Source organism: Pezoporus flaviventris, unplaced genomic scaffold (assembly GCF_033815535.1).
Source record: "Pezoporus flaviventris isolate CSIRO_AGI_PZ_B2104156 unplaced genomic scaffold, CSIRO_AGI_Pfla_v1 ptg000007l, whole genome shotgun sequence".
NCBI classification, from domain to species: Eukaryota; Metazoa; Chordata; class Aves; order Psittaciformes; family Psittacidae; genus Pezoporus; species Pezoporus flaviventris.
This window is the reverse complement of record NW_026892555.1, coordinates 46,559,458-46,574,859: the sequence shown is the minus strand read 5'-3', so window position 1 is coordinate 46,574,859 and position 15,402 is coordinate 46,559,458. Positions and strand designations below refer to the sequence as shown.

Below are 15,402 nucleotides of genomic sequence, written 5' to 3'. Positions count from 1 at the left end.
GCTATGAGCATTTAAAATCTATCTGAGCATAAAACAAATAAATTAAAAGCTATTTTGTCCAACTCTGAAAACCTGAACTTGAGAAAGACTGAAACTAACCTGCAGTGATAACCAAAAAAGGAGACAAGAAAAAGGAAAATAGGAAAAAGAAACAAGACCCATTAGATTTTACCAGACAACTTTTCAGCAAACAAAATCCTACTAAACTCAAAAGTTATTTGAAAGCATACATTTAATGCAATAACCAAACTACATTTTTGTTAGAGGATTTTCTTTTAGATAATAAATCAGATCAAATGCAAGACAGCAAACAATAAAAACTGCCATGGTGGAATTGTACATCTGGAACTTTCATCTATCATCTCTTCTCTTGCCCTATTAGGTTTTTCTTACCATCAGCAGCAGATTGAAAGATTTGGTTATAGAACATCTATTGTTATAAAAACGGAGGTGGAATATCAACTCAATCATCAATAAAATGTGAAAGACAGGAGATACTGTTAAGCACACAATACTGCTAATCAATACAAATAGCAATAGCTATTTGAAATACACTATGGAAAATACAATTTTCATGAAATTCTCTCCAAATAACCATTAAAAGCTACATGGAACACAAACATAAGAGCCTTCTGATCTGTCTGAGAGAAGCTCTAACTCGATTTAATCAATCATCTTTGTTTTCAGTTCTCAAATCCCATTTTCTGTGAAGCAAAATATCCCGTCCCAGGAGATACCCTGCCCTGCTAATATCACATTGCTAATATCACGGCACCTGTCCCAGTCTCAGAGGCAGTACTCTGTTGATAGGTGGTGATGGCACCTGCAGAGTACTTACTGACGTGTCAGACTGGGAAATAAGATCATAAAGCAATACATTTTTGATATTTGAAAGAAACAAGGTTTATTTAATTGGACTACAACTCCTCTTCTGCAAGGCACAGGCTATTCTAGTACTGAGAATATCTTAAATGAAGAAAAAAAAAAAGAAAAAATAATAACTTGTATTAATTCTCCACAAGTGTAATATTTTGGGGTAGGAAGGATTTCTGTGAAATGCACTTATAGTCATGTTTAAACAGTGAAGTTAATTACAAATATAATATGGCCTCTCACTGCTGAGTACTAGTTGTGACACCAGCAGTGAAGAATTCTAAATTCAGAATGACAAGCAGTTTCTAAATCTCAGTACCTTCAAAAACCAGAGAAAATCTGACTTTGTATTTCATCAAAATGTTAAAATAGTGCAAAATGTAATACTTAAAACACTTTGTTTAAAGAGGAAATTGGAACCTTTAGTTATTTCAAATTGCATGTATCACTGTATAAAAGTATTTCTCTGTACAAATATTCTTTAGCATCACTTTAACAACCAGAAAATCTAACCCTAAAATACTTAATGTCCACATAGGAATAGCTCTTCTGATACTTACAAAATAATCACAGAAAATTCTTTTGATATACCTAGAAATCATTTCAATAAAAATTTAAATAGTCTGGTACAAATTCAGATGGGTTTTATTTTAAGTGACTAGAAATATGATCATTGTGGACATTAATTGGGGAACAGTAAGCTATAGAAACTAGATTACTTCAGAGATACTCTGGAATTCCCCCATAAAATGCAGTTCTTATGTGTCCTCAAAAGCAGGCACTTTCTCTTCCACAGCTATTTACCTCCTGCTTCTTTGACTTTGAAGTCGTTTAACATCTGGTCCAGTATTTACAGGTTTTGCCTGCATGCAGTAATCGAAGAGAAAAATTCCACCTCCATTCCAGCTAGAAGGCTTTACACAAATTCAAATAAAGCAGAAAGAATCCTGCAGAACCCTCAGAATGTTTAAATCAGGAAAACAGCAGAACCATACATGCTAAAGGACTCAGCATCTATGTTACCTGACTGCCCAGTACAGCTCTCAGAAAACTGACAAGGGTTGAAATATTTACTGTGCAGGTATGGTACTACAGACAGACAACTCACATCTCCAAGTATGAAAGAAATGCACTTCAGAGCACACTCCTAAATCAAACTGGCTGCTATTTTTACTGATTTCTCAATTAGCCACAGAAGTTAGTAGGCAATAGAAGCATTTTTTTTGTGTACAGTGCACTAGCTCCCCATGTGGACACACCTGACTAGTAATACATGCAAAGTAGCATACAGGAGTTAGCCTGATCATCTTTAAAGTGGAGTATGCTATGAATTCACTTCTAATATGCTAACATCTTAAAGACCGATATTCTGATGTTTGGGGTTTTTTTAATGGAATTGCTGGCTTCAGAAGCTTCCAGTGCTCCCCATTTCCCAGTAGAATCCTTTCAGCTGTGCCAACAAAGCCATTTACACAGTTCTGCAGTTAACGTCCACTAATCCAGAATGAAAATATCCTGCTTTACACCTAATTCATCTGGACTGCTTCTCCGGATCATAACACAACTTTAAAATATCACACAGCAGAACCATAACTGATGAGAGTACAGCTCTTACTATGTCAGCATAACCATTACTATCAAAAGGAAATCTCGTCCAACAACCACCAAACTTCTTTCCAACATTTAAAAGCCTTTCTGGAGCAAAATGAACAACTTGAGAAAGCAATTTTATTACAAGACCATGGCATACATGGATAAACTGAAGATGCACAATCTGAAAACTCTTTTAAAAATGCAGCATACCCAATTCTTTTGCTAAAGGCAGATGACACTGTTGGCCCAGAAAACTGCATACATACAATGAACATGTAGGCATCAGTGTTCACTAAGTGCTCGGAAGTGAAATATCATGAAAAAACCCAAAGAAGGAAAATGGATGCAGATGATCACATGCCAGCCTTGGAGCGAAGACAATTAAGTGATATGGATACACTAGATTTGAGAGCTAGATCATAACACGTTGTTTCTATAACTGGTTATTGCAGTCATACCTGAGAACTAGGCTACTGACAGCAAGAAAGAATTAAACTTCATCTTTAACAGACCCCTAGTACTGCACAATTTCAGGAAAAGTCTTATCTACCATTCCGTTCAAAGCGCTGAGTATCTGAGACTACTAACACAGCAGTCAGGGTGAATTCTTGGAGTAAAGTGGCACTACAACATGAACCTAAATGTCCCACATTTCCCATTTTGTAGTGACAAAGCCAAACTAACGGGGGGCTGGAGACTATTATCAGAGGAGGCTTATCCCATGCGTTTCTTGCTCACAAAACACAGGAATATTTTTTTTCTGATGAAAAAAACAAAATAGCAAATAAAAAGGTAGAGTATGAAGAGCTGGAGAAAGAAATAATTTAAGAAATTATGTTCTACAGGGAGGATGCAAGCACAAATAGATTAGCTTTTATCATTCATGGATTTGCTCTGGCTTGACAGTTTCTAATAACAGTACAGGAATGTGAAGCTTAGTTCTTTTACCCATCCCAACCACAGTGGCTCTACTTGCCAGTAGACTCTACATTTAAAGAGCAGCAGGAAAGTTCCTTGGAGTGTACTCACATACTATGGTATATATAAATGCCACATCTTCCCTTCCTTTCTCAAAAAAATCTGCTACCTAATGTTTCTCTTTTTAAAAGCCTTTAGAAATTATTGTGATTTTTGAAAACTGTTTAACAAACATTTAATCAGAGCAATTATTCTTCAAAATCAAAGCACCACTTCTGACTAATAGCTCACTTGCCTTTTGACAGGAAACATTCAACCTTTCTTTTGCTCTGTTCTCTATTAATTCAATTTACAAGTAGTTGATCTTCAATTTGGCATGGACTTCTGTTCAGAAAGACTAACGCAGGCTAATACACCATACTGCTTTGTGTATCTACTTCAAAACGAATTCAATCAACACAGGAATATTCAATACACACAAAATTAAACCACAGGTTTAAAGACCAATGCCAGCTGTGATCAGCAGGAAGGCAGATACCACAAACATACTTCCTGCTAAATTATCCTGTTTCAGCTCAGATAGAGTTAATTTTCTTCCTAGTAGCTGGTGCAGTGTTGTGTTTTGGTTTTAGCTTGAGAATAATGCTGATAACACACTGATGTTTTAGTTGTTGCTAAGTACTGCTTACCCTGATCAAGGACTTCTCAGTCTCTCATGCTCTGCCAGGGAGGAGGGAACAGAGCAAGGACAGTTGACCTGAACTAGTCAAAGCGATATTCCGCACCACAGAATGTCATGCTCAGCACATAAACAGGGGGAATTGGCTGGGAGCCACTCCATCGCTGCTCAGGGACACACTGGTCACCAGTCGGCAGGGGGCTAGCAAGGATATTGGGCATCACTTCTCAAGTTTTATTCTCCCTCTTTTTTGTCACCTCCCTTTTCATTACAATTATTAATATATTTTATTTCCATTATAGAACTGTTCTTAACCAACAGGCTTGAGCTTTCCCCCCTTAGTTCCCCTCCCCATCCCACTGGAAGGTGGGGGATGTAAGCAAGCAGCTACATGGTACTTAATTGCTGGCTGGGGTTAAACCATGACACTACCACAGATACCAGACTTTCTCAGGCATTTAGTACATAATTGGACAAGAACTTTATTAATTTAGTGTCCCTCTTATCTTCAGCAATGAGAGTTTTATTTGCAGATTTTATTTTAAGCTATTAAAGGTAAGGCATATTTTTCTTTTCTGGATGTGATGTGCAGGTGTCTCTACAACTCTGACAATCAGTTACCTTGGAATTCACTCCACACACAGAGTTTAGCTTGCTACTGTAAGAAACTGGCACTTTCAATGTAAAGGAAAACTAGTATAAGAAGTCAGCAATAATCACAGGTGTTTATTTTTATCACCTTCTTGAAATACATACTGAAAGCAAGTGACCAGCATGCTGACAGAAGGGAAGCTGCATTATGTAAGAAAAACAGTGGGAAAAGAAAAAAAACACTTTTTCTGTGTTTAAAGGAACCAAGACAAATGTTCCTAATCAAATCATTCCTGCAGACCTCAACATTTGCCTCTTTTGAAACTAATGCCAAAATGAAGAGGCAGGACAAAGTACCTCTTCTACTTTTCCCATAAAGTGATGGTCATATTTGTTCTCTCATGCAGATTTAGCAAAATGAAGACACATGGGGGAGGGAAAATGTCCAAGTGGAAAAGTTTGTTGTTTGGATGGGTGTTTGGGTTTCATTGTTTTGGTTTCCCCCCTCTCCCCATTCAATAGATTGCAAGTACTTTTTAATGCCACTAAAGTGCCCTCTCTCAAGAAAACAAAAAATAGAAGTCCAGGAGGATGAGACGCCGATTCTGCAGTTTGAGATTTAGTGTGTTCAGAAACACATGCACGTAATACTTCCCTCCTATTTTTTGGAGGTTTTCTTGGAAGCCCTAGTGAAAAACTTACATTGCATTTTTGGTCTCTACAGTTCAAAGAGACTCCCTTAAAAGTAGCACCAATGAAAAACAAAAGAATGCAAGTGTTGTGTTCCTCACAATACTAGCCCTTTGGGAGAAGCTAGCTTATCCCATATGGGGGCAGTAAACAGACTTTTAATTGTTCTCCAAGAAAGAGACTACCTGCTGTAACTCAGGAAGCAGCTGCACAAAGCTTCATCAACTCCATACATGGACTCAGCCACTACTCTCAGCCAGCTGGGATGACACCCCAAAACAGCCCTGCCCTCAATAACGCTGCTGTTCACATGGGCGAGGGAAGACTGGTTGACTCATGGAGATTAACCTCATACCTCTTCTGATGAGAAGAAAGGACTCTTACCCCTGAAGTCGTAATTTAATACTCTAAATTTATGATGTATACAAAGACAGCAGAAGCTTCGTTATGACACTGGAGTTTCAAAGTCTTTCTAGCTCCCACACCCTGTAATGCTTGCTTCATCTGTTTCACCTCTTCCTCAGTTGCAGGCCCCCTTTATAGAAGCCTTTCTCTGCATAACACAGTTGTTTCACTATACTTTTGTTTAGCATAAGATCTACCTTGTTTTCTCCAGGCAATATCACAGTTTCAGGAAGGATACACAGTCACTTGTTTAGAATAGCACATTCTAAAAGATGTGGAGAGAGGCACTGAAGCTGACTACAAAAATTCTTCCCCAACAATATATTGCATTAAGTCTGAGTAGTATTGTGAGAGGGTACAACAAAGTTATCATAAGGCTCAAGCCATTTTAGCTTATATTAAAAATTCAATGACCCTAATCATTTAGGTCTTCCGTTTAGTGTGACTGCTATCTTAACAGCATAATTCCCTTTTCAACCTCATTTTACCACAGAACATTTTATAAGAAGCAATAGTTAAAGTTACAAAATTTCTTGAGACTGTATATTTACCTAATTAAAACAACAAGAAAATTTAAACAAAAGAGAACATGTAGTTTTCTCGGGGAACAACCTTCCAGATATGTATTGATCAGACAGAATCCAGCTTCAGAAGCTTATCCAGACCCAAGCTCTTCCATGTTAAGTGGGGAACTGCAACGGTAGTACATGAAGTTCATGTATTTTACTATCAAAAACAGTAGATGTTTACACACACAGTATCTTGCTCCATATCTAACTGTTGCCACCCACAACCCTTGAATTTACTAAGACTGTTCAACAGCTGACACAGAAGCATGGTGAACAGAAACATAATACTTCCAAGTCAACTTGAGCCTCATCAGCTCTTAAACAGAAATCCAATATAGGAAAAGGGTCTGAAGCAGTTTACCTTGCACTGAAAAAGACAGTAGCACAGTCGCTCACATGTTCCCAAATCCTTCTGACCAAAATTTGTTGGGAAAACAGTTTTAAAAACATTTAAAAAATGTAATTTTATTACCGCATTTCAGGCAAACCTTCAAAGAGTTATTTGACTTGGTAGGTCAGAGCACCTACAAAAAATCTGTCTGAATTAACTCTGTATTTAAGTTTCAAAGGAAAATCATGAAGCTACTTTTTTATTTCCCCCTCAGTTGTCCAAAGGGGACTCTCCACCTCCCACACACAAAGACACACTACACTATTTTCTCATTACTTACATTCAAGATCAGAAACGCACTTCAGTCCTGATCTGCAAAAGTCTTCCCTGGCCCTATCTTCATTTTGTTAAGAAGAGAATGTCATCACATTCAACCTTAAGAACTGGGCTGCTCACCAGAGACTAGGATAAGGTCAAATTCATTTCCAGTTGTCATCAGAACCAGGATATGAATTAAGCCTCCAAAAAACATATTAGTTGAGTAATTCACACAGCCCTCTTAAAGGTTTTTCTTCCCCTCCCCCTTTTCCCCCACTACAAGCATGGATTTATAAAAAGAGAAACCTCCACAGGCACAACAGGTTGGATATAATGAAGCACTGTTTCTGTAGTCCTCTAGGTACCAACTTGAAAGGATGCTTTGCTAGTAGCAATGATTGGAGAACACTTCTCCAGAGACCAAAGAAAAAGTAATTCAATTTCAGCTGGTGAAAACTAGTATCTAGGAATGGCTGTTTTATAGACATTCTTTTTAGCTTCATATTACAGAAATGAATCAAGACTATATTAATTCAAGAAAAGTCTTATTACTAAAAACCAAAGAACTTCCTTGTGTTACTCACAATGAACTCCCCAAGCTTTCTGATTAACACAAAAAGCAAACAAATAGCAAGCTATTTTAACATTTGTTGTATTTTTCCTTACTGCTGCATAAACAATAGAAAGGAGGAAAAAACTGAGGTATCTTATAAAGAGTTTGGGAATTCCAGATTTAAAAAAGATAGCAAGTAATATCCAAGAAATGATTCATTTGTAAAGTGATGCAGTGTTTCAGGTTAAGCCTGTACAACCTTGTATCTTGTATATTATCATTATTCACCTTAGAAAGTGTTGCTTTCTGTTTGAAGAGAGAGGCAAAGAATGAAACTCACCTAGAGTACAGAAAAGCAGACAAAGATGTACCCAACCCCATTCCACTGAGGCAAAAGAATAGGTGATATTCCGGGGGGGAAGGGGGGGGGAACAAAACAAAAAAAAAGTAAGAAATTCCATACCCAAACACCTTTCCCTAGTGTAAAGGTAAAAACAGAGTACTGCTGTAGAAGCCAAAAGCCACACCACTACATTAACTATGAGGCAGGCCAGATTAAACATGCACTGCATGGTTAACTCACAGTAACAGTCTTCAGTTAAGTCAGATTTTGAGCAGTGAGATTACTCCAAATACAGCATGAGGAGGCACTGCATCACGTATTCACTCTACAGTAAATCAGAGGCCAAATGTCTGGTCATTACCTCAAACACTTCTGTTTGGTTTAGGGTTTTTTTTTTCCCCTCCAGGAACCCAAATGAAATCTATTCCCTACTTTTGCACTATTTTGTACTTACTGCTGGTAGTAGAGACTGCATGTTCTGGTTGGAGTCAGCTATAGTGGCTAGGTAAACCAAGTTTGTATGCAGCATCTGCTGATACCTATCAAAATAAACAACAGCAAAATAGATCCTAAGTCATAAACGCAGCAACATCAGAATTTACTTTAATTCTATATATGTAAATAAAGTTACCTATATAAAACAAGATTCATGGGACTTGCATGAGTACCATTATTAAGAATGAAAAGCCTTTTCCCCTCACATTTACCTATTACCCAGTCTTTCCCAAATGTCTCCACCAAATCTGTGCTTTTATCTTTTCTACAACTTCTCTTTTCTTACAACAAATCTAAAGCTGGATGACACTGTTCTTACCTATTTCACTTCCTGCCCCAAAATAAGTCACTAAGAGACACGGAGTTTGTCTGTGTCTGTATGGTGTCACTGCCATCACAAACACTTGGGAAAGACAGCTATTATGCCCCCAGATACATGGTATCTGGATCAACGTGAACTGTGCACAAGAACCGTGCAAACATTTCATCAGGAGGACCCTGATATTTGGAAGTTTGCTATGGAACCAATGATTTTTCTTCTTCAGAACCACATTCTGGAGTCTCCACATCCATTCCACAGTCACAAAAATAACCCTGAAAGCAGGAACAGACTACAAATACATCACTACAGGCTTGCAAACAGCTTAATATAGTAACAGTGCTACAATAAAAGCACCTACTTAAAGCAAAAATACCTACTATTTATGACCCCCTCCTACTCCCAAATTACCGGTTCTCTTAGTAAGGACTCAAGTAATACTGTGATGCTCTGTCTGTCACATTTGTGATTTTGTATTTGTCAAATTACATGAGCATTCCATGCCAGAAAAAAAAATGGAAAATAGTATTTCTTAGTAATTCACTCCTTCCACAGTTCTCTCGGATCACTCTTTAGAGACCACGCTAGACAGTAAGACTACATAAGATATTCTGCAAGCCAAACTCTAAGACAAGCTGGTTTGTTCTTGGGCAAGTGGTAAGAAGGTGGTTTTCAAACATGCTGTCAGGAAGAAAGTCCATCCCTACATGATTTTGCAATGTTTGAAAAGAAAACTGCCTTTTTTCCAAAGTGTAATGATGATACTGACGAAAAAGATCTTGGGTATACAGTCCCCACTTTTATGAGCATCACATAACAAACCTGAAGTAGGCAAGCTGCAACACTGAAAAGTGACAGAAATGACAGTCATATGGCAAACAAAAATACCCCTAAATTTTAAGTGTAATATCTGTAGCAATACTTTTCTTCTCTTCACAGTACAGTTCCCCTACAAGGTGAACTAAACAAATCAAGAACAGTTATCTAGATGGAAATTCACCCAGTCCACAGTAGATTTGGATTAAGGTCTTACTGAGAGCATTCAGACGTCTTTCCTTTGTTCTGATAGTCCATTATACACTGAATAAGATGGTTATTTTCATCCAACATCTGAAACAATAAAGAAGTTTGGTGTAAGTTTCATGTTCTTTGTGGAAAGGAACTGAAGATAAGTTTAAATCTTGCTCCTCAGAGCTTTTATAAATAGCCAAAATTGAATATTCCAAAAAGTTCTACTTAATCAATTACACACAGAACACTCATTTGCTCCCATTTCCCCCCTCCAATTAGTTTTACAGATTTCAGTTTAAGGGTGTCTTATCACTATTAGAGCTACATTTGTGGAACTTCCCCTCTGAATACCAATGCTTGTTCTGCAGCAAGTTCTTAGGAAGTTTTCCAAGTTTTGCATATCTTTGATCTCTACAAAGAATTTACTTAAAAACTTATTCCTCAAATTTCCCTTTTTATTCCAAAGCCTGCATATGTTCATAAATTTAACATGAAAAGACACTGAAATTGTCATTGGTAGAAACTGAGCTTACCAGACAGGTCTGTTTCCGGGAAACAGACTGGAAAGCAAGTCCATATTTGCTTTAAGAATCTCTAATTAAGCTGCATTTTATAAGTATCCTGTATAATGTGCACAATAGATCTATTATACTTAAGAACTGTCCAGGAATATTAACATATATGAATTAATTTTCTGACAAAAGAAAAAAAAGATGTTCTAAAATCATAGGAAGTTACAGATCTCATTCCTTTCTATAAAAGCTCATGAATTCAAGGGGTTTCAAGCTCCATAAAGAGGGGGGGGGGGGGGGGGGAAGTGTTCGGTTTCCTATGGCTGCATATCCCCCCCCCTCATGTCTTTTGAACCATTCTCCTGCATTCTGATCAGACAAGAGGCAGCAGAACCATGGCTAATCTGAGCTACCAGCCAAGTTATCCAAGTCAGATGAACTAAAAGTGCAAGGCACCCCTGCCCATGGCAGGGGAGTTCGAACTAGTTGATCATGGAATAGTTAAGGATGGAAAGGACCTCCCTCTGCCATGGGCAGGTACGCTTCACACTTGACAATGTCAACCAAGGCTCCATCCATCCTGGCCTTGAACACTGCGAGGGATACAGCATTTACAACTTCTTTGGGCAACTTGTGCCAGTGCCTCACCACACTCACAGCAAAGAACTTCTTCCTTATATCCAACCTGAACTTTCCCTGTCTAAGTCTGAACACATTACCCCTTGTCCTATCACTACAGTCCCTAATGAAAAGCCCCTCTCCAGCACCCTTGTAGGCCCCCTTCAGATACTGGAAGGCTGCTATGAGGTCTCCACGCAGCCTTCTGTTCTCCAGGCTGAACAGCCCCAGCTTTCTCAGCCTATCTTCATACGGGAGGTGCTCCAGTCCCCTGATCATCCTCGTGGCCTCCTCTGGACTTGTTCCAACAGCTCCATGTCTTTTTTATGTTGAAGAAAAAAAAAAACTGTACACAACACTCCAAGTGAGGTCTCACAAGAGCAGAGTAGACAGGAAGGATCACCTCCTTCGACCTGCTGATCATGCTGCTTTTGATGCAGGCCCGGATACAGTTGGCTTTCTGGGCTATGAGTGCACACTGAAGCCAGCTCATGTTCATTTTCTCATTCACCAACACCCCCAAGTCCTTTTCCTCAGACCTGCTCTGAATCACTTCTCCACCCAACTTGCAGCTGTGCCTGGAATTGCCCCAACCCCTTCCAACCCAAACCACCCTATGATTCTAAGAAATGGAAAAAGTTTGCATTGATTTATCCCTTTTCTTCCTCCCAGGGGAAAAGCTACTCTACTCAGCTGCTGAATTTCACAAAACTAGCAGGAATCACTTCCAAGACTCTTCCCCACACAGCTGAGACTTGCCAAAATGCTCATGCTTCAATAAGGAAAGCACAATAGTGTCATTACATCACCTTTTTTTTCAAGGAATCCAACCTAAACAAATTCTATGCAGGAAAAAAAAAAAAAAAAAGAAAAAGTACTGAAAGTTTTTCTTCTTCTTCTGACTAATCCATCTCTAGTACGAAAAGGGTATGGAGTTGGAAACCTTACGCAGTCAGTCTGTCCAGGATTTCTATCCATGTAAGAATGAGCCAATCGGTGAAGACTTCCTAAAGTCAAACCGGTAATTCACAAGAACTGACTAGAACAACCCCTGAGCAATTATTTTGCCCAAAACTACTGGATCTGGAAACACTATTATTAAGCACTAAACACAGAAAGAACTGCAGTATTTTGAGTTACTGTCTGAGCCTCAGAAACTAAGCAGTTGCATATCCTGAAGAATCATAGAACCATAGAATAGTTAGGGTTGGAAAGGACCTTAAGATCTAGTTCCAACTCATGAACACACTGCTACACAGACACATTTCACACTCACCAAATTTTACATGCAACACAATGGCCACTTTTACCACAAAAAATAAGGAAAAAGGGGCTAACACTTCTGATACCAAAGTCTAGCACAGGACTTACAAAGGAAGCCTTGAATCAAGGCTCTCCTCAGAATGTCTCCTACCTTCCAGAGGAAGGCAGCACATACTTAAGGCTTAGCAGACAGGTACACCTTGAGAAGGCCAGTTAAGCTGGTTGCATTCTTTACTGCAGCTATGTACGTGCGACCTCTTGGGGGAAGGGAAAAAGGAAAGGAGTGCTGGGGCCAAGAGGAAAACAAACAAGAAGGAATACAACTATATCCTAGACACGGCTACAGGCACTATTTCATACAGGTTTGATCAAGCAGCTTCTGATAGAAAACTGAAATAGTTCTCTGAAAGAATTATAAACACCTACCACCAAAAGAGAATTCAGTTTCCAGCTGCATGAAGACACCTCCAGGGCTTATGACAGCTTATGTACATTACAAAGATTCTTCAGCTTTAACTATCCGAGGGTTTTGCTAGCACATCACCATCAAATTAATGGTTTGACTACAGTACAAGAAAAACTTAATTGTCTGCATTCTCCATACACACATCAGTGACCAGTCTCTACCAACTACCCTCAGGCAGGTTTATACCCAGTGGGTATGTATTTTTCATATACACTTCTCAAACACTGACTTCTGCTTCAGTATCCTGCAGGTCTCTTATAACTCTAGGGTCTTCTTTAAGATCCCAATACCTGCAACACCCACCTTGTAGGCACTCATTCTTTGCTAGATCAGAGGTTAGCTACATGGACCCAAAAGGCTCTTACACAGGAGCTTGCAATAATCTGACATCTGTCTGATTCATGGCTATTTACAGTGGTAACAGTGCAAGTCTTGAACTGAGTTTCCAAATACCACCAAGTTACCATTGAACATGCTCCTTCACTTCTGCCAATACGAAGGAACCTGGATTATTACAAATCCTGTACATGCCTTACTTCGATTCCTCAGGGAGTTAACTTGCTCCCTCCCACAACAACTTAAATGGAGTCGTCCGGAGCTGTCATTGGCTCCGACCATAATGTTCTTTAATAACACTTCAGGCTGGGAGGGGGGGAGCCTTAAAACTAGACGGACCAAGTTTGGGAGTGCTCAGCACAGGCTGAGCCCAGGTCAGGCAGGGTTTAGGAACACCCCGGCTGAAGTCCGGTTTTTAGGCACGCCTCAAAGGAAAGAGTTACTTCACTCCTCCAGTTCCCCACGGTGCTAGGCTGAGTCCTTACGGGTTAAATCACGCCCGCCGCCCCGCGAGCGCTCAGGACAGGAGAGAAACATCGGCCCCTCCAAGGCCTCCACGCGTCCTATGCCCTGAGACCGCCGAACAAGTGCGAAAGTGCAGAGTAGCAGCGCTTTGTCAACCACCTCCGCCGGGCTGGGCCGTCCCCTGCCCCGACCACAACGCAACGAGGTCAGGCCGCCCCCCACCTCCCAGCGGCGGGGCCTTGGCGTTCCGGGGTGCCGCCGCCATCCCGTTCTCCGGGCGGCCCGGCGGCAGGAAGCAGCTGCAGCCCCCAGGCCCGGCCCGGCCCACTCTTCTCCTGTGGCCCTCACCTTCTGTATGGCGGCCGGCGTGATCTCGCCCTTGCCCCGCTGTCTCGGGGCCGCGAACGCCACCGACATGTCTGGCCGCTAGCAGGAGGGTCCGCCCCCGCCGCCCGCTCACGCGCCCCGCGCACCCAGCAACGGCGGGAGGCGGCAGCGATCCGGGAAGAACGCGGAGCGCGAGGGGGGGGGGGCGGGGGCCCAGCGGGAAGGCCCATCCCCATCCCGCCGGGGAAGCATTAAGGAAGGACCAGCTGCTCCTCCCACTTTCCACTGACAGGAGGGAGCCCAGTGAGACCTTGGCCGCATTGCACCGCTCGGCTAAAACAACGGGACCGAGAGTTGGAGCCGCGCCGTTTAGACGTGACCTCCAGTTGTCACGCGACTTTCTTGGCCACCCCTCTCCTTCTGTCAGCGTTGGTACGTTCCTGCCCCACGCGCCTCAGAGCCGGACAGGCAGCGAAGTGGTACGGCCGGCGGGGGGATGGGAGCGCTGCGGTGCGCACGTTACGGGGGACGCTCTCCGGCTGTGCCGAGCGGCGCGCTCTCCTCCCCCCTCCACCCGCAGCGGCAGTTGGTTGCACCCAGGCAGCGCACTCTGGAGGCCGCGCGGGGCGGGGCTGAGGGAGGCACCTGAGGGAGGTGCCGGGCGGTGGAGGCGGCTGCGGCTTCGGTGAGGCACCGCCCGGCCCGGCCCGGCCCGCCCCGCCCCGCCCCGGAGGGCAGCTTGGAGGCGCGGGCCCGGTGCTAACCGCCGGGGGAGGTGGTGGTGCCGCCCTTGCCGCTTCTGCCGTTTGCGGTGCCGTTCCTTCAGCAGCGCCTGTGTTGGCAACGCTGACAGGTGGGGGGAAACAAACTGTGAAGGGAAAGTTGGAGGGGAGCAGCTGCGCTCGTGGGTGTGCGGCGGCTTTCCCTACCGCCCCCGGCTGCTGCAGCTTCCCTGGCATGAGTACGAGATGGTGTAAGGAGAAGCAGTTACTGCTGCAACTTTAAATAAATTATAGACGCTGAAATTGCTAAAAACTCGCCTTGATTTTTTTCAGTGAGGCCTTTGGAGGCAGTGTCGGTTTGCAAAGTCAGACTGTCTGTACAAGGATGAGAGTTTCAAAGCGTCATCGTAGAGCTATAGAATGTTTTGGGTTGGGAGGGACCTTAAAGATCATCCAGTTCTAACCCCCTGCTGGTTCCTGGGCACATCCCCTGCTCTCGGTTTGTATGTTTTTCAAGTGCCTCACTACAAGCCCTGAGGATTGTCTCCTTTCCAAGCTGTAGCCTTCTGTAAACTGCTTTCCGCTCTCGCAGTTCACAGAGGCATGTGCTGCTGTTGCTGATGGGACACTGCTCAGTAACATGACACAACACCATAAAAAGTGAATCTTGTTCCTTACTCAGTGCATTGCTTGTTCTGTTTCTCAGCTATTGCTGGCTGAAGTCCCTGGCTGTTCCCTCAAGCCCTAACCCTTCTGATTAGAGCACACATTTGTCAGTGGCATCCATGGCCACCCCGTGGCTGTACAGCTGCTTCCCAACTGTCATTCTCTCCCCTCAGACTGTTCCTAGGCTGGCTCCTTTCCCTAGCCCCATGAAGATCACTGTTCCTAGCTCTGCCGCTGTAGGATATACTGAGACCGCCCATCACCCTCTGCTTTTTTTCTTCGACAGCCAGTTCCCAGGCTGTTGGCTCCAAGCTGTTCCTGTATTCCTACAGCATCCCT

At 42.2% G+C, this 15,402-nt stretch overlaps 1 protein-coding gene across 5 annotated transcripts in view; it reads right to left on the bottom strand.

The window, feature by feature from the left end:
- SS18 (SS18 subunit of BAF chromatin remodeling complex) overlaps nt 1–13,900 on the bottom strand; it is a 370,104-nt gene extending 356,204 nt beyond the window's left edge. For 3 of the 5 annotated variants that reach the window (XR_009742561.1, XM_061448623.1, XM_061448626.1), the window contains exons 1-3: nt 13,697–13,896; nt 9,711–9,787; nt 8,318–8,402 (exon numbers count right to left, since the gene is read on the bottom strand). Coding sequence is in view for 4 of the 5 variants with exons in the window: in XM_061448623.1 (XP_061304607.1) it covers nt 8,318–8,402; nt 9,711–9,787; nt 13,697–13,765 (231 nt within the window). In the remaining variant the exon portion in view is untranslated. Of the gene's footprint in view, nt 1–8,317; nt 8,403–9,710; nt 9,788–13,696 lie in introns of all 5 variants that reach the window. The other 2 variants (XM_061448624.1, XM_061448625.1) reach the window with 2 other exon arrangements.
- Between the last annotated feature and the right edge of the window lie 1,502 nt (nt 13,901–15,402).